Raw genomic sequence first — 24,440 nt, forward strand, 5'->3', positions numbered from 1 at the left:
CTGTAACTATAGTTGAATTATCCTTTTCATCTTCTTCATTTCTCTGGACATATGCTCCTGGAAAAGACTCATGCACCAAACTCAGGAGATTATCTCTGTCTTTGACGCTTGTGGGAACTTCTTGTGATGAGGTTCCTGCGTCTATTACTCTGTCAGATGAACCAACATCCTGAGGAGAGACAAAGGGGCGATTGCTTTTGGCAAATCTTCTGATTCTTCTTCTCTTGATGGGCTTCCTCCAGAATTGGTCCCTCTCATCCTTACTTCCTCAATTCGGGCAGCAATTTTCTTGTGGGGGTCGCTGGAGCATGGCAAACCATCCTTTTCCATCCTCATCTTTTCTCAAACACCGTCTTCATCTTCTTCTTCTTTTTTTCTCCTGATTTCAAAAACAACTTTAGAAACAAATTGGGATTTAGGGTTTTTTATGCCCCATTAATTAGTTATAACTTCCAAGGCACCCTTTCATAATTTCAAAAAGAAATCTTTTTCAAACAAAATAATCCCTCCCTTTTTTATAATATATATATATATTTTTATTTTTCCTTTTTTTATTTCCTTTTTTTTTGTTTTTGATTTTTTTTTGAATATTTGAGAGACATCAAGAGACTTTCACTCGTTGGAGTGTTTTGCTTGTTGACTTCATAAGTCCTCGGTCAACATATTGGTTGTTGTACCATGATATTATACCTGTCTGATTTATCACCATCTTCAAATCTGAACTGGAGGGCTCTATTTCTTCTCTTGGCACTTCATCTTTCCGAATCCATAATTTCTTGATTACAATAGTCTTCCCTCTGACTTTTCTTTTGATGATTGCCTGCTTATGTCCAACTATTCTTCCACTTTTCAAATCTTCTGTCAATTAATGTACTTGGGTCTTATGTGGCCAGTCTCTCCACAATGAAAGTATGTAGGCACTTCTTTTTTCAGTTCTTCCCTTACTTTGACTTACTTTTCTTTAATGTTTTGTTGAGCAGTTGACTTGACAAACACAACTCCTGAACCTTCTGTTTTGACACTTGAGCTTTCTCCAATATACCCAATACAATATCGGGCTTTACTAGTTCTTCCAACTGATAGAATCTCATCAAGCTTGGCAGTACCCTTGTTCATGGAGTCCAAGGTCTTCTTAGCATAGCACAACTTTTGTTTGCATACACTTAACTCTTCCTCCAAGCGTTGGTTTTGCAACATCATTTCATTGAGTTTGTTCATCATGAGTTTGTCACCTGTGAGAAGATTATTTTCTGTTATCTCATTGTACTCACTGTCAGTTTCAATTGATGTTGTAGCTGATGTTGCAACATATTTTTGCAACAAGCTTGGATCCATCCATTACTGCAGGAAAGGATGTATGATGGTTGCTCAAATTTTCTTCATCTTCTTCCTCCATGCTGCTATCTGAACCATCACTCCATCTAGCATTCAGTGACTTTCCTTTCTTCTTGAGAGTTTTAACATATTCGGCTTGATAGTGCCCAAAGCCACCACATTCTCTACACTTGATCTTCATGCGATGATCTTCAACTTCTTCCTTTTTCTTTATTCAAACCATCTTTTCTTTGGAATTTCTCGACTTGTGTCTTGTATTATCTGATCATGTCATGCAACTTTCTTGACAGAAGAACAACTTCATTATCATCTTCATCTTTATTGTCTGTTTCAATAGCCTGTTGTAGCTCCTTTGGCTTTGTTGCTTCAACCTTCAAGGCTATATCTTCCACTCTTCTTTCAGGATTGAGATTCATCTCATATGCTTGCAAGGACCCCATCAGCTTGTGCAGTTTTATAGTTGAAATGTCTCTTGCTTCTTCTATTGCCGAGAATTTTGCATCAAATTTTCTTGGAAGCGATCTAAGAGTCTTCTGGACTAGATTTTTATCTTAGTACTCTTTGCCGAGCTGGTAAACTTGATTTGCGATGTCCATCAATTTGGCATTGAACACGGCTATCATCTCATCTTCTCTCATCCTGAGATTCTCAAACATGGTTGTCAACATTTGAAGTTTAGATTCTCTTACCAAGTTGGTGCCTTAATGAATGGTTTGAAGAATTCCCCAAGATTTCTTGGCACACTCGCATGTTGTAATTTACTTGAACTGGTTCTCATCAACTCCTCTAAAGATTGCATTGAGACCTTTCCCATTGGCATTAACTTTACACATATCATCAATACTCTAGTTATTTTTCTTCTTTAAGATCTCGTTGTTGTCTTCATCAACTATGGCAGGAGGATACCATCCTTCTTCTACGGCAATCCATGCACTCTCATCAATGGATTTGATAAAAGCCTTCATGTGTGAATTCCAAAATGGATAGTTGGAACTATTAATCAACGATGGTCATGTGGCGAAAGCTCTTTCTTTCTGGCAATCAATGAAACTTGTTAGGACCTCACCAACTTTGAAACCAAAGAGAACATGGCGACCAAGACTCTGATACCACTTGTTAGTTCCGCCGATGTGGTTTGTGGTTTAGCGGACACTCAAACACTAATAAAACTCTCACACAAACCAAACAAGAAGGAAACACATGACGTTTGTAACCCAGTTCGATGTCCACTCACCTACGTCTGGGGGGGCCAAGCTTGGAGATAAACAATTCACTAAAAGAGGTAAAAATAGATGAGTACAAACACTTGTCACTTACTCTTCCAATAATAAAGATTACTATCCTCTCTAGATTGTCTAGTGCTCACACTCTCTCCTCCATAAGAGCTACCCACAATCTTAGAGCAAGGTAGCTTATATAGAAGCCTCAACGTCCTAAATATAACACATACTTCTTTTAGAATCTCCGCAGCTACTAAAAACCTTTCAAAATTAGTTGTTGCAACTTTTGTTGTAACATAAGTTGCAACATGTCCTTGACTGTTGACTTAACTGAGTTCTGGTTATGTTGCGGATGACCTCGAGACCCATCAACCTCCCGGTCATGCTTTAGTCCGAGTCGATGCTACCAAATCTCCCGATCCCGACTGTCGGCAACTAGCCTACCTCCTTAGTTCCTCATCACGCAGTCCCCTCGCAAGGGGCGCACGTCCTTGTGCGTCTTCATGAAACTTACCAAACTTGATCTTCAATTCACCCAAGTCTGGCCTTTAAATCTTCCTAAAAAAGATCTTCAATCAATCAACTCAATCATGCCAACAATGGGCATGTCTTCAAATCTTGCCCTTAATAGTCTTCAATCATCCTCATTAAGGTTTCTTCAAATCATACCATCAATAGCCTTCAATCATACCATCGATAGGTATTTCCTCAATTAAGCCCCATCCATATTTAATCTTCAATCAAATCACCTTAAATATGGTCTTGATATGATCTTGTCTTTCAAGTTGTAATACATTGCCAAAAATAACTCCACCAAGATCTTCAAGATATTTTCCCTCCAATTCAAGACTCTTTGCTATGTCATCATGCCTTGTCATGTCATTAATTATGCCACGTCACACAGGTTACCACGTCATCTTGACTATGTGTCAAATCATGCCAATTATAGTACAGTTGCACTAACATTACCGTTTAACTATGAAGATGTTTGATTGTTTTTTTTCTCACGAGAAATAGTATATATATATATATAATACATGTAAAATTATATTTAATTTATTGTTAAATCATATGTTGTAGAAACTAACCGCAGTTTCATAATTTTGAGACATGGCAAAACAGTTTTCAAGTCTACAATTCAACAACACATTCAATATATCATTTAGTTTAGGCCAAAATAACAACCGCTCAGATGATTTTGCAAGAGCACAGGTTTGATTCTTATTATCAATTCTTCCATGCATTATTAATTTTTAATTGTCTTATGATAATATCATTTTTTTCTCCATTTTTTCCCTTATTTCATCTCTGCGAATACTGAATTTAAAATAGCTAAGGAATCACTAATATATGAAGAACCTAACTTTCAGGATAGAAAATATACTCCTGGCGTCATGTCGGTGAAGTGACACTAGGCGATATATCGAATCACAAATGTTATTTTATTTTATTTATTTTTTTATCTTTGTGGGTTTTTCCATTCCTAATAGGGGCAAGCCTCTATTATTAATTACCCCAGACTGAAATCTTAGGAACCTCCGATTAAGGGCTCAAGTACAAGTAAAGGCAAGAAAATATATTATTTATTATTATTATACATATACATATATATTCATTACATCATTTATACATCAAAATATAACTCTCTCTTTGTATATATATCATATATCGTTGCTGTCTGTGCCTTATCACCGCGTTGCATGCCTTGTTGTCACCTTAAAATACATATCTCCTCATTGCCTTGAAATTTATATATTTATTTTAGAAATTGTCTCTGCCTTGAAATAAGCTTTCTTGTCACTGCTTTGGAACGAGTTCATTGCATTAGGTGGCTAATGCATCAATTTTACATAGCTCAAATTTGAGACATCTTAAATTGGGTTAATATTTGGTAAGCTCCAAAGTTACAAAGCATGTGCAATAGTACATCAATGTAGTCCAGGAATATTAATGAAGGAATCAACCGGTCCATGCATCCTCACACATGATCACTTTAATACATCATTTCTCAAATATATATATATATATATATTAATCCATGCTTATCGGTTATCCCATATGCCTCTTTTGAATGGTGGAGCCCGCCCTTTGGATTCTTCTCTATACTCCACGTACATATGCATGCACACACTGACATGCTTTTCCTTTTCCTTTTTTTTATTATTATTTCTTTTCATCATTTCATGTATACAATGGTTCTCACATGAGTATATATCCATGCATGGACAATGGTAGGTCTTATGTTCCTTGAATGCAAGCTACTTTTTGCCATGAATACATCATCCACTTCAGTCAATCTGACCACCAGGACCTACCAACTCAAAACTAACACATAAACCCTCTCTGGCTCATATTTAAATTATGTACTTGATTTAATAAGATTTTAGCTCATCGTTATTCTTGAGAGCCATATCTTAGAATCACTTTTTTTTATTTTATTATTTTATTATTTTTATTTTTGACACCATAGGCAAACATTATCATTAGAAATAAATACCCCTAGCTTAAAACCACATAGGCAAAGGCTTCAAATTACCATCTCTTTTTTTTTAGCCGTCACTTTCTCAATTCGCCAACCTTCATTCATTTTCATTAAAACACTGGTTTTCTGCATGTCCTTCAATGTTATATATATATATATATATAAAATTGATCCTAAAACCATGCATTTTTGGTGAATGATGGCCCCACATTCCTTGATTATTTTGAAACAACCCTAAAACCGTGCATGCCATGCATGGCTTCTTCAAATAAGAGCCTTTTGGATTCTTCATGAGTATGCATGCTTCTCACTCACTCACACACACACACACACATATATATATATATAAATCCATGCTTGTCATATTCATCCCGATGTACATGGTGGGACCGGCCTTTTAGGTTCTTTATTTTTAATGAGTTATGCAGGTAATTATACATATGTGCATGCATGCCATTACATGTATCTCATCTACTCCTTCATATTTTATCCATGTCCATGTGTATCTCCTTCATAGTGGGACCCATTTTATTTATTCATTTATTCATACACCTGAATATGCATGCATGCATCGCATGTAATGCTTTATTTTTTTATTTACCACTACTTAATCAGATATTAGTGATATTCTTCTTCAATATTCATATATATTATTGAGAAGAAACATAGCCATAGGTTGTAGCATGACTCTCACTCCGTACGTAGTTGTTTAATTCTTTTTTTTTGAAGTGCAAGCCATACACCTAATATTGTTTGTTTCTGTTTTTGTTGAATGATCTTTTAGCTTCGCTCAACAATATGACAAAACAAATCATCTTTTGCTTGTTATCATGCCAGGTGGCTCTCTTTTGCTTATACATGGGAGGAATCATGTACTACTCAAGGCATGAACTAGATACCATGGCTCCGTTTCTCATGGGATAACAACACCTTTATTGATTATGACTCTATTAAGGACCTTGAAATCCTCTGAACCAATTCGGATGATTAATATTGTATGCTCAAGTTGCACACTAGGGTTGCCATTCATCTATTATCTCATGCAATGCAATTTATACTTCTCATTTTTCAGAATGGGATCTATGTTAAATATTTGGCCTTCATTTGGTTCTTAATTGTACTGAAATCCATTGGCTTTTTAATAATATCATAGTAGTCATGCAGATTATAGCTTACAACATCTACAGGCTCCTTGAATGGATCAACCCACTTGTGTTGTGAGATTTGGCGCACTATCGTGCCAAATTGCCGCATGAGATCTCGCATTCTCTCTTCGCCGTCCTTGTCTTTCAAAGCCTGATTCCTGGAGCTCTTCAAGGCCAGCTTCTTATCCTTGCTATCATTGCCATAGAATTTGGCAATCTTGTCCACCTTCCGCTCCAACTCATCGACCTTGGAGACGATTTCATTGATCCGGTGCCGCAGACTCTCGATAGGCAGTGGTGCGGCGTTGAAGCCATCTGCTCCTCCGTTCACGATCGCCGGAGACCCCGCAAAGTGAGCGTTTGTTTGCGTGGGAGCGTCTTCTAGTGCAGACGATGTTGTGGAAGCCATTGCCAAACCTTTTTTAATTTAGTAGCCGATCTCAACAGGTACCTCAACAGCATCCTGATCCTTGATCCCTTGATTCCCTTCCATTTTCCTCTCTTTCTCTTTCTCTCTCTCTCACCACGAACTCCTTTCTGGCCATCATCCGGATTCTAAATTGTCAACCTCGGATCTCCATTGTTAGAATTAATCTTGTTATTGCATTTAGGTCCCTATGTTATTTATATATTACGTTTAGGCATTGTTGCATTTATGCATTTAAGTTTGCAGTTATGACCCTCCTTGTTTTATAAATTGCATTTGTATTTAAAATTATGTTAGGATTATGTTTAGATAAGTTTGTTAGTTTGAATCTGTTTAGTTTCTTGGTGGCTAAGTAACTTAGTTTGAATTCAGTTATCAATATCAATATAAAAGACAGAAAGGTGGGGAGTTTTGGTTGACCGCGTCAAAATTATCTCATCTTCTTTGAGTGTCCTTTGTGTTTTTCTCTGATTTTCCTAACATTTGGTACCAGAGCAAGGTTCGGAGTAGATACCAAAGATCATGTCAGGTTCATCATCAAAGAGTGAAACAACCATCGGCACGACAACATTGAAGACTCCAACATTCAAGGCTCCAACAAGAGACGGGACGGTGACCCTCCAGTATCCGTTGCTCACGAAGAGCAACTACTCGGCATGGGCGCTCAAGATGAAGCTGTACATGCATGCACAAGGCGTGTGGGATGTCATTGAGCCTATTGATCCGAATGAGGAGATAGAGACACGGAAGGATCAGATGGCCCTTGCTGCCATCTATCAGGGTATTAGCGAGGAAACGCTCCTTGTGTTGGCTGAGAAGGAGACAGCCAAGGAGGCATGGGAGATGTTGAAGACAATGCACATGGGCGCCGAGTGCATCAAGGAGGCAAAGATCCAGACTTTGAGAAGCGAGTTTGAAGGTCTACGCATGCGTGAAGCGGAGACGGTTGATGACTTTGCCACAAAGTTGACCACAATAGTCAACAAAATTCGTGCATTGGGTAACAAGGTGGAGGAGGCCTACGTCATCAAGAAGCCCTTTCGTGTTGTCCCTTCCAAGTTTCTTCAGATTGCATCGACGATTGAGCAGTTCGGCAATCTCCAAATGATGACTGTGGAGGAGGTCATCGGGTCGCTTAAAGCCCATGAAGAGCAATTGCGGGGTTATGAGGATGAGAAAGAAGAACACATCCTATTGACAAAGGCCGAATGAAAGGCAAGAGAAGAAGGTGAAGGTACGTCGAACTCGTTGAGAGGACGAGGAGGAAACAACTGGCGTGGCCGTGGGCGTGGACGCGGACACAGTGATGATAGAAGTGGAAATGAAGGAACTCATCAAGAGAAGAAGTTTGAGAAGACCAAGGTGAAATGCTATAATTGTTATTATTTCGGTCATTATGTATATGAGTGCAGATCCAAGAAGAAGGATGAGGAAGCCTATCTTGTTAAGAAACAAGATGATAATGATGATGAGCCGACGCTACTCATGACAACCCATCTTGTGGAGAAACAAGATGATGATGATGAGCCGGCGCTACTCATGACAGAATTATGTGAGTGCTTGCAAGACATGAAGCGTGCGGCAGAGGAGATCATGTTGCATGAGGTGAACATCAAGCCTAGTGTTAGAACTAAAGAAATAGTGTATGGGAACAACTTGTGGTATCTTGACACGGGTACAAGTAACCACATGACTGGGAGCCGAAGCCAGTTCTCAGAGTTGAACGAGACAATAGTTGGGAGAGTCAAATTCAGTGATGATTCCATCGTAAACATCCAAGGAAAAGGCACTGTAATGTTTCAGTGTCAAAATGGTGAGCATCGTCTTCTCACAGATGTTTACTTCATACCTAGTTTGTGCAGCAATATTTTGAGTTTGGGCCAACTTGATGAGCATGGGTGTGAGTCGGTGATAAAAGGAGGATACTTGTGTGTCTATGATAAAGGTGGAAGGCTATTTGCAAGGGTGAAGAGATAAAAGAATATATTATATATACTAAATGTTAAGGCAGTACATCCTGTGTGTTTGCTTGGAAAACATGGAGATGTGGCATGGTTATGGTATGCTTGGTATTATCATTTGAATTTTCTAGCATTGAGCATCTTGAAGAATAATCTAGTACATGAAGAAAGGAATAAGAACATCGACATTAAATATCATTTCATTTGTGATTGTGTTCAAAAGGATTACATCGAAGTTGAGTACGACAAACGAAGGAGCAGCTTGAAGACGTCCTAACAAAGCCTTTCATCGCGAGTTGCGAGATAAGATAGCCTGAAGGACATGAGGAAGACATAACAAGATTAAGGGGGTGAATGTTAGAATTAATCTTGTTATTGCATTTAGGACCCTATGTTATTTATAAATTATGTTTAGGCATTGTTGCATTTATGCATTTAAGTTTGCAGTTATGACCCTCCTTGTTTTATAAATTGCATTTATATTTAAAATTATATTAGGATTATGTTTAGATAACTTTGTTAGTTTAAATCTGTTTAGTTTCTTGGTGGCTAAGTAACTTAGTTTGAATTCAGTTATCAATATCAATATAAAAGATAGAAAGGTGGGGAGTTTTGGTTGACCGCGTCAAAATTACCTCATCTTCTTCTTTGAGTGTTCTTTGTGTGTTTTTCTCTGATTTTCCTAACACTCCATCACCATCAAGCTAGTGCTTCCTTCAAAAGCTGCGACTTTCGACATCAGCGATGGCTTCCCGGAACTCACCCTAGGATCAATGCAGTGTTTAGATCATGATCTTTCTACACGAGCGACAGCAACATGCAGACGATGATTTTGAAAGCTTGCAACGAGCTTGGAAGAGATCTATTACAGTCCTCGGCATAGTCCTTCAAGAGCATGAGAACAGATATTCGAACTGAGATCTTCGCCGTTGTTGTTTTTCCTTCGTCTTCTCTAGCAAAAGTGAAACCGATGAGATGGGAACTGAAGCATGTGAAGCACTAGGCCAAGAATTTGTTTGCATGCATGGACTTTCTTCTCTTTACGTGCAGGCCAACTGTTGCCTAGGCAAACTTGGCTTGGACCTTCATGGGATCATCCTTGAGGACCTTCGTGGAGGTAGAGAGAATGCAGTCAATTGATGCTCTTGAGGTCTAACTAGGAGTCCGACTGTTCTCAGCCTCCTCCCATCTTGCAGTGAGATAGTGGCGATGACGGCAATGTCAAGAGTCTTGGTAATGGCTATAGTGGTAGTGTCAATGATTTCTCTCTCTGGCGGTGGTTTCAGTATCTTCTCTAACGACGGTGGCCTTCGGGAATTAGCATCACCTTCTTCCCCCGATCATCTCTCTCCGGTGATGACAACATTTTTACTATATATATATATAAGAATGGGAGGAGAGGAGATAACACCTTCGTTTTCTTCTTTCTTCTTCCTCTAAATCTTCTTTCTAATTCGCTCTTTTTTTTTAATTCTCTCGTCGATTCTTTCTTCTCTTCCCCCGTCTTCTCGCCTTCCTCTCCGTCCTTTTATAAAGGCCAGGCCAGTGTCGGTTGTGCAGATCGTGAGGCGGTTTCTTTGATCGTGGCCCTCGTCGTGGACGACCGTGGGTAGTTATCACGATTGGTGACTGCGATCTTTCGCGTCCCATGACCACGTACGACAAAACATATTAGATATAGAAATATATATGTCGAAGTTTTACTATATATATGTATGTATATGTGTATTATTATTTATTTTATTTTATTCTTATATTTATTATTTATTATTATTATTAGTTTTTATTTTTTTATTATATATATATATATATATTTTTGTTTGATATTATTATTATTATTATTATTATTGTTAGATTTGATTAGTATTATTATCGTTATTATTTTTATTATCATTATCATTATTATTATTATTATCATTATTTATCTGATTTGATTTTTTTATTATATATTTTATCTCACCATTTAAAAATAAAAATAATAATAATAATTTTATTTATACATATATATTATTAATATATTTTTTTAATTAAATTTTTTTTCTTCTTATTTTAATTTATTATATATATATATATATGTTTGTCTTGTGATTTATATTTTGAGATTAAGATCGCCTCGAGATCTATGTTCCGGCTGATCTTGAGATTTAAAATTTTTTATATCACCTCGAGATCTGTGCTCTTGATTGATCTAAAGATTTGAATATTTTTGGATCACTTCGAGATCGGTATTCTTAGCTGATCTTGAGATTTGAACATTTAGATCTCCTCGAGATCGATGCTCTTAGCTAATCTTAGAATTTTGGATGTTTTGAATCGCCTTGAAATATGTGTTTTTGGCTGATTCAGATATTTGAATATTTTTTTATCATCTCGAGAACTGTGCTCTTAATTGATCTAGGGATTTGAATATTTTTAGATCGCCTCGAGATCTGTGCTCTCAGCCGATCTTGATATTTGGATATTTTGAATATTTTGGATCGCCTCGAGATCGGTGCTCTTAGTTGATCCGGAGATTTGAGTATTTTAGACTGCCTCGAGATCTGTGCTCTCGATTGGTCTTGAGATTTGTCTATTTTGAATATTTTGGATCACCTCGAGATCGGTGCTCTCGGCTGATCTTGAAATTTGAGTATTTTAGACCGTCTTGAGATCGGTGCTCTCGACTAGTCCTGAAATTTGTGTATTTTGAATATTTTAGATCGTCTCGAGATCGGTGCTCTTGGCTGATCCTGAGATTTTAATATTTTCAATATTTTGTTTAAATTAGGAAATACATTCAATTTATTTATTATTTTATTTTATTATTTTTTTTATAAACATAACTATATATACAGGTGCATGTAAATGATGACAGTTGATAGAGGTTGCTGTGAAGACAGGTGGCATAGTAGTGCTTGGAACTGATGGACTCTTTGACAATGTCTTCAATCATGGAATTGAATATCTTGTAAGTACCGAACCTAAAAAAACTGGCCACTAAAATTGCAAAGATGGCTAAGGGCTTCTCCAAAAGATGGTTCAAGGTAACACCTTACAGTATAGCTAAATCAAAAGATGGGAAAATATCAATAGGTGGCAAGCAAGATGATATTACTGTTGTGGTGATGCACATTGTTGCCTCTGATGAATGACTACTACTGATCCTATATAGAGAGGTTTTCTTTGCATGAGATTGTTGATTTTGTAATTTATGTTTTGCCTTTTTGTTTTATATTTGTTTTGTATGTTAGTGGACTTTTTACTGTATATACGTTGATAAACCTTCTTACTAGTAAATAAAAAAAAATAAAAAAAATATAAGGCCTAAAAAACTGTGGTATTGAAAAAATGATATGCATTATAAAAAACATTAAATTAAATCACCTCTACGACAATAGAGTAGTAGTTTATTTTTCTCTTAATTTAAGAGTTGAGAATTTGTAGATTGTCTACTTTATAAAAATAAAAAATTAAAAAAATCAATAAAAAGGAAACATTCTTCTCCCATGATTAAGCACACCCACACACATATATATATAGATGAATGTGTTTGTGAGTCTATAGTTGTATGTATATATAGGTTTGTTACTTATTTTTTCATTTGTTATTATTTGATAAATTTGTATGTGTATATAGTTGCATGTATATCCTAATAAAACACTATTATATATATAATCATAATCAACAATTAGTAAAAATATTTTTGAAAAAGTTGGTTAATTAAAACTAATAATTATGCTAAATAAAAAAATTGTTATCATTGGACTGTGAGATAATTTTCAACGGTCATGTAATATAGAAAGAGATATGTAGGATTAATTTGGTGAGAATCAGACAAATGATGGAGTTCTTGCATGGAAGCATGCATTGTAAAGTCATATGTAATTCAATGTTGTTGTGCATTTTTGTATTATTTTAAGCTAGTTTACTTGATAAATTTTTATCCTATAAAGGTAGTGTTTGGATAGTGGGATATAGTATTCCATGGATGAGAGATATCCATCAATGAAATATCCATGGATGGGAATATCCATGTTTAAGTGTTTGGTTGGATAGATTTAATAGTAAGGATAAAGATTGTTTGGTATTTGGTTAGAGGGATAAGGATATGTAAAGTTTGGATATCCATTTTTGAATGTTTGGTTAGATGGATATGGGAGTGGTACGATAACCCTATCCATGAGGAGGTGAAGTTACCCCTTTATTTAATTAATAATTTTTTAAAATATTTTCAAATTGTTTAATTAAATTCAATTATAGTGGATGTGTTTAGATATAAAAAAATTTTGCATGTCCTAATTCAAATCAAATTAAAATTTTAAAACCACATGTGACCCAATCATAATTAAATTAGGACAACATGTGGATAAAACAAATAAATTTCATAATATTTAGATATATTCAAGATCACCCAAGAATACATATCCTGAGTAGGGGTGTATTTGAGACGAGCCGTTCGTGAGTGGCTCGATGTTCGGCTTAGTAAGGGCTCATTCGTGTTCAGCTCATATTGTAAACGAGCCAAGCTTGAACATCATTTTCAAGCTCGATTAATAAATGAGCCAAGCTTGAGCAGCTGAAAGCTCGGCTAGTTTTGGCTCGCGAATATAGCTCATGAACAAGCTTGTTTATAAGCTCGGTTGTGAGCTCGTATATATATATATATGTATATGTATATGTATATTAAGGTGTATATGTGATTATGTTGTTGTTGTTGTCAATTTGAGTCACACATATAGGGCTCTAAACTACTATTCGAAGGCTTAGCTAGTTAAAAACTTAGGTCAGCAAGTTCATTAAGTTAAATGAGCTCGTAAGACAAACGAGCCAAGCTTGATCATTGCCAAGTTCAACTCATTAAATCTTGTGAACAACTCCTTTATTGTATTATTAAAAGCTCGTTTATAGTATCATTTACAATTTTATTTGTAACAATCATTAATATAATCATTTATATTGTCATGAACAAGCTTATTTACCGGATCATTAATAATATTACCAAAAAAAAAATTTATAGATAGTTGCATCACAATTTTTATTTTGTTATTATTGTAATTATTTGTTAACTTATTTAATGAAGATTTTAACAAGCTTGAACTCAAACCTTAATGATTCCATAAACAAGCTTAAATTATTCTTTTACTAAAATGATCCTCAAACTCAAATCGAGTTGAGTCACACTTGATAATGATTCATTAAATAAGCTTTAAATGATATTTTACTATACAAAAAATAGTCAAGCCTTAATCAAATTAGGGTTGGAAAAAATCGCTCTAATAAAATTAGGACTATCAATTACAATTAATTAATATTTAATCAACAATTGATTAATTATCAAGGATCTATCACATGAACACATGAATATATGTGAAAGATCAGGGTTACCCCACAGAGATTTCACAAGCGCAAAATCCTCCAACGCATACACGCAATGTTCTCGAATTTTTCACCCTTGATCCGGAAGACAGTGATGGCTTCTTTTGCTCCAAGCAACTAATGTGAATATTAGGGTTTTTGCTATAGCCGTCTTTTGATGACAATCACAAATTAATTAATTAATTAATTCCAAAAACCCTAATCTCACATCACATATTTATAGGGAGTATATATTCGGATAAAGTTAGAACATGTAGCGTGAACCCGTTTGTGATCACTACATCTTTAGAAAATTAGTTCATACTAATTTTATAATCACAATCATGTCCATCAACAAATTGCTATTTAATCCAAAGATTAGAGATATTCATATGTGAGACCCCAATATAATATTTTACATATTAGTCCTTTTATCAATAAATATTCCATATAAGTGGGATAATTAGACCACTAGTGGCACTGTTGATCTCCACTTATATGTGTGTTTCTTTCCACTATTGGACATAAAATAATTTTAAAAAAATATATAATGATGTATATTTTATATATAATAAAATACTTTTAAAAAATTAACCGGCCGGATTTATCCAACACATAAGAAACACAATCTAGAATATTCTTTTCTACAATAGGAGTGATATATCCCATCTTGGATGACTACAAACCTTCATGTATTTATTATATAACCCAATGTGTCTGTATATAGCCTGTAATTAGCATCACCGGTTGACACTATCCAAATAATATAATTTATACATAAGATTTAATAACATCCTCAAGTAATAAGGACTTTCTGTAACAGAATAACTCTTTTGTTCTATGACGGTGTTTAATCTAAGAGTTCTGTATGGTCCAGTTCAATATTTGTTAATTACAAATATCCACAATGTTACTAAGAATCTCCACAGTTCAATATTTGTCAATTACAAATATCCACAATGTTACTAAGAGTCTCCACTCTAGTGGTTGAGACATATCACTCTATCACATATAGTAGTACAACATGTGACAACCAATAATGAATACAAAATCATATTTTATCTCATAGGTTGTGAACTATTTTGGGTTGCAAGGAACATAGATAATCATGTCTCACTTTAATGATCTATATCATTAATTTGAAATCTATACAATGCAAGCCCATAATAATATATCATCAAACATGAATAATACAATACCCATAATTATGCATGCAATGAAATAAAACTATTTTATTATTAAACAATAACTAAAATTGGCTTTGTAGGGCATACTAGTTTTTCAGTCTCCCACTTGCACTCAAAGCCAATGAGGCACAAATCTCAAAGCCATCCTATCTAAATGTTTCTCAAACACATTTTGACTTGAAGGTTTAATTAATGGATCTGCAACGTTATCTGCGGAAGTGACTTTCGTTATCTCTATATCTCCTCGTTTAGCAATCTCTCTTACTAAATGAAACTTTCTTTCTATATGCTTTGTTCTTTGATGAGCCCTTGGTTCCTTAGCTTGTGCAATTGCTCTGTTATTATCACAAAACAAAGTGATTGGAGACTCTATAGTAGGAACAACGCCCAATTCTTGGATAAACTTTTTGATCCATACTGCTTCTTTTGCTGCTTTACAGGCCGCAACATACTCTACTTTCAGTTGTGGGTTCGGCTATAGTACTCTGTTTACAACTTCTCCAACTAAAAACCCCATTGTTTAAAGTAAATACAAATCTAGATGTAGACTTTCTATCATCAAGATCCGATTGGAAATTTGAATAAGTGTATCCATCAAACTTTAATGAGCCCCCACCATATATCAAAAAATAATCTTTAGTCCTATTAAGATATTTAAGAATATGCTTAACGATAGTCCAATGCTCATTTCCAGGATTAGATTGATATCTACTCACAACACTAACTGCTTGAGTAATATCTGGCCTTGTACATAACATTGCGTACATCAAACTACCAACTGCAGATGCATATGGGCAATGTTTTATTCTCTCTAACTCCTCATCAGTTTGAGGTGACATTTTCTTAGAAAGAATAATTCCATGTCTAAAAGGTATTAACCCCTTTTTGGAATCTTGCATGTTAAACTTGGCCACAATATTTTCAATATAGTTAAACTGAGATAATCCCAAAAGTCTATTACCTCTATCTATATAGAGTTTAATGCCTAAAATATATGAAGCCTCGCCCAAGTCTTTCATAGAGAATTGGTTAGACAACCATAATTTTGTTGAAGATAACATTCCTATGTCATTGCCAATGAGAAGAATATCATCAACATAAAGAACAAGAAAAGTAATAGCGTTCCCTTGTGTTTTCTTATAAACACAAGCTTTATCCGGATTTTGAGTAAAACCAAACAATTTGATTGTTTCATCAAACTGGATGTTCCAACTTCTAGAGGCTTGTTTAAGTCCATATATAGACTTATTAAGCTGGCATACTTTATGTTCCTCCCCTTTGGATACAAATCCATTAGGTTGATTTATGTAATTTTTTTCTTCAAGAAACCCATTCAAGAGGTTGTCTTTAAATCCATCTACCAGATTTCATAATCATAGTATGCAGCTATAGCCAATAAGATTCTAATGGATTTGAGCATCAGTACTGGTGAGAAAGTATCCTTATAATCAATTCCTTCCTTTTGATTATAGCCTTTTGCAACCAGTCTTGCTTTATAGGTCTCTACCTTTCTATCCAGTCCTCTTTTCCTCTTATAGACCCATTTACAACCAATTGTTTTTACCCCAGCAGGGTGGTCTATAAGACTCCAGACTTGATTAGTATACATAGAATCCATTTCTAATCTCATGGCATTTATCCATTTATCTTTGTCAATGTCAAACCCAAAGAAACCAAGTCAAGATTCAAAATATGAAGAGAGTCAAGACTTGAAAACCCATATAAATCGACAATTGAACTCAACAGTCTCAAGACATCAAAAGTCAAAGACTCAAAGAGTTTCACAAGATAATATTTGGAAATTCATATAAATCGACAATTGAACTCAAAGTCTCAAGACATCAAAAGTTAAAGACCCAAAGAGTTTCACAAGTTAATATTTGAAAAATCCATATAAATCGACAATTGGACTCAGAAGTGTCAAGACATCAAAAGTAGAAAACCCAAAGAGTTCTACAAGTCAATATTTGAAAATCCATATAAATCGACAATTGGACTCAACAGTGTCAAGACATCAAAAGTCGAAGACCCAAAGAGTTCCACAAGTCAATATTTGAAAATCCATATAAATCGACAATTGAACTCAACAGTGTCAAGACATAATAAGTCAAAGACCCAAAGAGTTTCACAAGTCAAGACTTGAAGAAAGTTTCACAAGCATAAAAGCCGAAGCTTATGGAAAGTCGAAATCAAGTTTATGATTCATTAACATAGAGAATACAGAACTTGAAATACAAATCAAATCCAAAATGCAGAAGAATGTCAAGTCAAGATGATTTCAAATTTCTTGAAATCCATGAATTCATATTTGTTGAAATAAATGAAATTGATCGTCACAACTTATTTCCTTGTTCACACTTATGTCTTAATCGGAGGTTCCTGCGATAATGTCCAGGATAATTAACATTAAGGGCTTGCCCCTAATGGAAGTCATGAACCTATAGTCTCTTGAAGTCATAAAAAATTAAATTTGATTTGTGATCCATTATTTTTTTAACCGGTCTAACCCTAAAGGCCGGGTGAGAAAAAAAAAGAGCCCACATGATGATTAGAGAAATTTATTTTTAAAATATTTTAAGTATTTGATTTCAATAACGGATATTAATAGATAAATTTTTATTTATTTAGAATGAAATATTTTTAATGGATTATTAATGAATAACATAGAAATTTCTTATTTAACTTGATTTTTTGAATTGAATTTAATTAGTTTAAAATATTGAGATAAGCATCTAAAAATGGTAGTAATTAATAAAATTATAATGTAAAGAAACAAAAATTTAACTTAATTATTGTAGCTAATGACAAAATGATTATGGATTAATCCCTTGTTTGGTTCAGAGGGGAAGTGGGAGGAGGAGGAGTGCAGCAAATAACTGGAAACTATTATGAATAACCAGAAATTGCAGCAAATAACCGGAAACTATTATGATTAACCAGAAACTGCAGCGAATAACTAGAAACTATGACTTATAACAAACAGTAAATTGAAACTATTATGAATAACCAGAAACTACAGTGAATAATTGGAAACTATTATGAATAACCAGAAGGTTAAAAACTAAGAATGTATTCATATAACCACAAAACACATTACTTAAAAAAAATCAATAAACTCTCTATGAAAAACACTATAGACACCAAGTAGTAAGAGACTCATCAGCATTAGCAATTTGGAATTCCCAAATTCAAAGCTTGATAATTAACTCATACCAGCTTGATAATTAACTCAAACCCACATGATCAGCTAATGATAAAATGATTATAGATTAGGACAATGAAAACATTAGCATTACAACAATTCAATAAACCTCAAAATAGAGTTCCAATCTGACATTATTACACACTAATAAAAAATCCAACACCATAACTGAAGCTATAAGTTTACAACCAAGTTATAAAACACATTGACAACATAGTGTCGTAGTTCAATACTAAAAAACATAAGCGATCAATCCTTAAGCAAAACACATGCCACGTTTACAATCCCAAACTAAAAAATTTGTCCTGGCGGTCCTACAAGTTCCTCTATGTACTGACGGAGAATATCTGGTGCGGCCAAGAATTTGAATGTTCTGGTCTCACTATTTGCATAATTTGAATAAACTTTGGCCACATCACGTGTTGAGTAACCAACATCAGTAAGCTTCATGCATTCTTCACTTAGCTTGGTGGTAAGAGTGACTGGGTTATGCTCTAAAATTACAAGTGCAAGTCTATCCATTTTTGAACCTACAGTTTGTGATAAGGCATAATCAGCACTAGCATCTCTTTTTTTACCTTTATTTCTTGTTTGTGTTTCTTGAGAGGTACGTGCTTATAAGCTATTTAGTGTCGGTGAGGGTGTCTCAAACCCGTTAGTGTCAAATTGTCCATGTCCAAGATCCTTTGGTGTTAAGCCAATATTAAAATTATCTTGCGAAAAGTTTGGTACACCATCATCAGTCGGAGGTGTCTCAATACTATCTCGAGCAAAACGCCCTGTTGCATGATCATTGCCACAAACAACTTCAAGCAAATCATAGTCTTCAATGGGTTTATTTATATATGGTTCTTCATTTGGATAGCTCTGTTAACAAAACAATAAAAAATTATCATTAATGTTAGAGAAATATAAACAAACTGTAACTGGTGACTACAAAATTATAAGACATTAAAAAGAGCATACCATCAGATATGTCATGCATTCCTCTTCATCCATAATTATTTTCTTGTTTTCTTTGTCCCAACCCACACTACTCATCTTGCAAAGTCTTCTAATTATAGCCCATTTGCGCTTTAATGTTCGGAGATGGTTATGTATATTAGACTCGGTACATTTTATACCAAAATTTTCTCTCAATACATGTATGAATGCATGAATTGCTTGTGGTTTGATTGCCTTATCATACTTCAGACAATTTTCCACCTGTGTTGTCATAAATTGCAAGAAAAACTTGTTCTCACTTGATCTCCATCTCATATTACCTACATTCTTCCTACTACTTGATGAATGACTACCATCTTCCATTTTTTCCTATTAAATTGCAAACACACATTCATATACAAACCTTTATATACCAATGAAAATATAGAATACTTGGTCTTAAGAATTCATTCATAGCAACTATATTAATTATTCAACATCAAGCAATAACATAAGAATTCACAACATATGAAATCCAAAGCAATTCAACATCAAACTACAATGTATGGTAAACAAAAATACAGATAAACATAAAAAAATAACATAACATATCCTTCATAAATACATTTATCTATTGTTCCACATATCATGCATTATCTGATCCCTTTTGTCTAATCACTCTCTAACATCTTCATGTTGCCCTCTCCTCGAAGTATGAACTCTCATTTCTTGTTCCCATTCCCCCTCAGAGGGTATCAATCTATCACCACCATGTCTAATAATAATATTGTGAAGATTGCAACATGCAATCACTAGGTCAACTTGGGTACTATATGGAAAGAAGGGCCTAGATGTGAGAATCTTATACTGACTTTTCAAAGACCCAAATGCACGTTCAACTGAAGTCCACGCTGACGAATACCTATGGTTAAACAACTCCTTAGGGGTTTCATGAATATGTGACCCGAATTCCTTCAAGTGATATCTAACACCTCTAAAAGGTGCTATAAATCCAGGTCTTGTAGCATATCCTGCGTCGACGAGGAAACATTTTCCTGGACAACAAAATGATATAGGATTATGCTATATACTATAATAACAATTTATGTTTTGTATATTAATCAGTAAATAAACAACAACATATACCTTGTGGCACTTTAAGATCATTGGGTCTTTGTAAAGCATCACGCAAGACCATCGAGTCATGTGCTGACTCTTCCCAACCAGCAAGCACATAAGTGAAGTTAAGATCAAAATCTACTACGGCGAGCACATTTTGTGTTGGAAAACCATTTCTACTACGAAAAGATGAAACCATGTCTACTGGAACACTTGCATGTATATGTGTGCCATCAAGGGCCCCAATACAATCCTAAGAACACATAAGTTTATTGGGTTATTCTTAAAATATGATTGTTTTATATTTTTGGTAAACATGTAGATACAGTTATGTACCTTAAAGTATGGAAAGAATCTTGAGCGTTGTGCAATGTAGGTTGATAAAGTACTTGATGGAAGTCCAATAAACTCTTTTTGTAATTCTCTAATGGCATGTAGGACAAGATTAAAATATCTGCTAACAGTTTCGCCAGACCTAAGAAAATTATGTTTGATGACTCTATTTCATTGGTTGTGACCAACAATATGCAAGAACATCAACAATTGTTCTTCCACGTTGACATTTATTGAATCTTTGAGCAGTCCACGAGATCGTAGTAATGAGCATAAGCTAAAGAAAGTGAATTTATTTATTCTAACCATGTTAATACATGTTGTGTCGTCAAAATTTAACAAGCGGTCAAGATAATTCTCCCTATCCAAGCCTCTACAAGAATTGGGTGCACAACATACTCTACGCTTACTTATATGTGTCACTATAATTCCCATAATTGTGGCTGCAATTCCTGCGACCTCTCTTAATGTCTGTGAGATTTTTCTTTTATTCCTTTCCATAAGCTGTAGTGATTAACCAAAAAGTAAACAGAAACTATGACTTATAACAGACAGTAAACAGAAACTATTATGAATAATTAGAAACTGCAGTGAATAACCAAAACGTAAATGGAAACTATGACTTATAACAAACAGTAAATGAAAACTATTATGAATAACCAGAAACTGCAGTGAATAACCGTAAACTATTATAAATAACCAGAAGGTTAAAAACTAAGAATGTATTCATACTACCACAAAACACATTACTTAAAAAAAAGTCAATAAGCTCTCTATGAAAAACTCTACAGACACCAAGTTGTAAGAGACTCATCAGCATTGGCAATTTGAAATTTCCAAATTCAAAGCTTGATAATTAACTCAGAGCAGCTTGATAATCAACTCAAATCCACATGATCAACTAATGACAAAATGATTAAAGATTAACTCATGAAAATATGCATTTTAAATTTTTAATCATCTAATGGATTATTTTAAGTTTTAATTATGGAAATTTATGCAGGTAAGAAGAATAAAGGAACAAAATGACGTCTTTATGTGAGGATCAAAATGAACATTCAGATACAGTTCAAAGACATAGTGTGGACTTCCATCATCAATTAATTCACCCCATAAAAAACACAGATGCATGAACTTATGTGGACATCTAGTTTAGGACATTATGAAATTCATTTTGCAGTCCATAAACTCTTCACTGTGTTTTTTTAAGAGTGTAATTTTTTAATTAGTCAGTAACTATTTTCCTTTCATCATCTTTCATTTTCCATGGTTCTCTGTTGCTTAATTTTTGTAAGATTTTGTATTGGTTCAACAGATTGGCATGCATACCCTCTACATATATTGCCATTGATTTTTTCATATATGAATTTGTTAGGAGTTGTTGGGCAAGTTATTGTGAAATGGAAATATAATAAAATGATCTCTTTTTTTCTATCCAAGCAATCAGTGAGATAACTCATACTCAAATTCAAACTAAAATATAAATTAAAATTATAATAGAAAACCAAAGACCAACTCAATGAGAAAAAATTAAAAGAGAAAAGAAAAATCTTAACAAATTGGAAAACAGAATGCGATTACCTCTAACAGCAGTGAAATTTCTCTCAAGCTTAAGATCAAAACGCCACCTCTGAGATCTAGAAAATCTTGTGATCCAATCGGTTTGAAAAAAAAAGAAAAGAAAACCCCCTAAGATCTAGAGCACCTTGTATTAATCAATTTGAGAAAAAAAAAGAAGAAAGGAGATCGGATCTACCGTTATATCTGTCGAGGCTTTCAATGGCGAATAGATTTGGCTAGTACTTCGGGTGAGTTTATCTCTTGGCTAGCTCAAGAGAGAGGGATGGAGATGGATGGGAGAAGGAGAGAGAAAGGGATGAGATGGTGGGATGAGCGGCGTCACACCGATTTAGAGGGACACCACTCATCCCAATTTTCAAGGATGGAGGCCGTCCCATTTTTAGGGATGGGGGCCATCCCCATCCAGCCCATCCGGGAAACTAAACACCCGGATAGGGCTGTAGCCCTAGATATCCCATCCCTATCCTGGGATATCCATGGCACCAAATACTACCTAATTGTTGTTGTCTGAAGCTAACCCCACCTACAGGGTTACCAAATCACACCTACAGGGTTAGCCATATTGATCAAGTAAGAGGGGTTAGTTTCATGACACCAATTCGGGAAACCAACTTGGGACAATCAAATCCCACTTGAAGAGATGATTGAAAGACAATCAAATCTTCATACTATTCTTTCCCTCAGTTGATGTATCGGCTTTCTCACTAATGCCAGTTGTGCTCCCATCCATAAGTATGCATGCAACATATTTTAGTCTTAAATAAGGAACGTCAGTATGTAGTAGCCATAGAATTTTATCGTCAAGTATTTGTTCAATAAACCGCATGACCTACACAACGCACTCGACACTTCCTCATTTTTGTCTTGGAGTATCAATGTCTTGAATTAAGGGTTACAAGGTCATAGCCGTCTCACCAAACTCCATCTCGACACAATTGTTGAATAGTTTCTGTTGTCAAAAAATAAAATTTGAAGTTAGAATTTTGATTAAGAAACTACGATGTATGTGCTCTATTTAGCATGTAATTTACTATGTCAATGGCGTCTTTTTCTTACTCCTCACTCTCGCATGAAGAATAATGCATGTACTCTTGTTTGTCGTTATCCAGAACAAGAGCACAGAAGTGGCCATTACTGATTATTGGCAGAACGACAATATCAACATCATGTAAATTACGAGAGACATCTCCGATCATAGTCAAAGTCGTCTCAGATGAGTCTTCCTGTTTGAAAATAAATACCTCTAGTGGTCGCATGATGGAAGTGCGCTTCTTATACGGATATAGTACTATTTTCAGTGACTTCTGAATTATATAGATAAATGCGTCCATGACATCGTATGTGACCATTTTCTTCCCATCCAGCATCGTGAACAAGCTAGCTTGTGTTGTGTTAACACAATCATTTCTCCAGACGACAGTCTTGATGTTAAATGGTAACACATATATTTAAATGACAACATAAATACTTAAACGGAAACTACATACATTTAAATGATAAAGTACATATTTAAATGGAAACTAATACTGCTAAATGGTAACACATATATTTAAATGATAACATAAATATTTAAACGAAAACTACTAGGGGTTGGTAACGGGGAGGGGGCTGGGAGGACCCTCCCCTTCCCCATCCCCGTCACTAGCGGGGATGGGGATTCCCTATCCCCGATTCCCCGACAGGGGGAATTTGCTTCCCCATCCCCATCCCCATCCCCGCGGGGATTCCTACGGGGATTATCTATTTGCAAACATATTATTATATTTTGGAACATGAAAACTACTCTATATAGATATTTACATAAAAATACGATAACATCAAAACTACTCAATATGAGCTTAACAAACTTGTCAAACCAACATTTAAAAACTTAAAAAAAATTCTCTAAATGGTTGTAAATATAAAGCAAAACATAAAATTTGGAATTAATACAAGTAGGTGGTATGCCATTACAATCAAATACAATGACTTAATAAATGTACTTAGGCCTTTGAATTTATATAAAACCTCTCATATCTAATTTTAATTGTTATTAATTTAAAATAAATAGTTTATGTGATTAGTATAATTAAATTAAATATAGAGTTTTTTATATCATTATATAGGCCTTTGAATTTTTTTATTTTGAAACGGGGATGGATTGGCCCCCGTCCCTGCCCCCACGGGGGAGGGATTCGGGGAATCCCCATC

The 24,440-nt window shown here is 34.8% G+C and overlaps 2 protein-coding genes across 2 annotated transcripts; one reads left to right on the top strand and one right to left on the bottom strand.

Moving 5' to 3' along the window:
- The first annotated feature begins 7,131 nt into the window (after window positions 1–7,131).
- On the top strand, window positions 7,132–7,821 carry LOC120271675. Its single transcript, XM_039278352.1, has one exon. The coding sequence runs from the start codon at window positions 7,132–7,134 to the stop codon at window positions 7,819–7,821; it is 690 nt and encodes a 229-aa protein (XP_039134286.1).
- Window positions 7,822–19,892: 12,071 nt separating this feature from the next.
- LOC120271676 (protein ALP1-like) lies at window positions 19,893–20,535 on the bottom strand. Its single transcript, XM_039278353.1, has 2 exons — window positions 20,364–20,535; window positions 19,893–20,272 (listed from the first exon to the last, which is right to left on the bottom strand). Exons 1-2 carry the CDS (start codon window positions 20,533–20,535, stop codon window positions 19,893–19,895), a joined length of 552 nt encoding a protein of 183 aa, XP_039134287.1.
- Between the last annotated feature and the right edge of the window lie 3,905 nt (window positions 20,536–24,440).

Source organism: Dioscorea cayenensis, chromosome 11 (genome assembly GCF_009730915.1).
Source record: "Dioscorea cayenensis subsp. rotundata cultivar TDr96_F1 chromosome 11, TDr96_F1_v2_PseudoChromosome.rev07_lg8_w22 25.fasta, whole genome shotgun sequence".
Lineage (NCBI taxonomy): Eukaryota > Viridiplantae > Streptophyta > Magnoliopsida > Dioscoreales > Dioscoreaceae > Dioscorea > Dioscorea cayenensis.

Coding starts and splice junctions, on each gene's coding strand:
- LOC120271676 (XM_039278353.1), bottom strand. CDS start 20,535: ATGGTTTCATCTTTTCGTAGTAGAAATGGTTTTCCAACACAAAATGTG. Junction 20,273..20,363: donor TGATCTTAAAGTGCCACAAG/GTATATGTTGTT, acceptor TTTGTTGTCCAG/GAAAATGTTTCCTCGTCGAC.
- LOC120271675 (XM_039278352.1), top strand. CDS start 7,132: ATGTCAGGTTCATCATCAAAGAGTGAAACAACCATCGGCACGACAACA.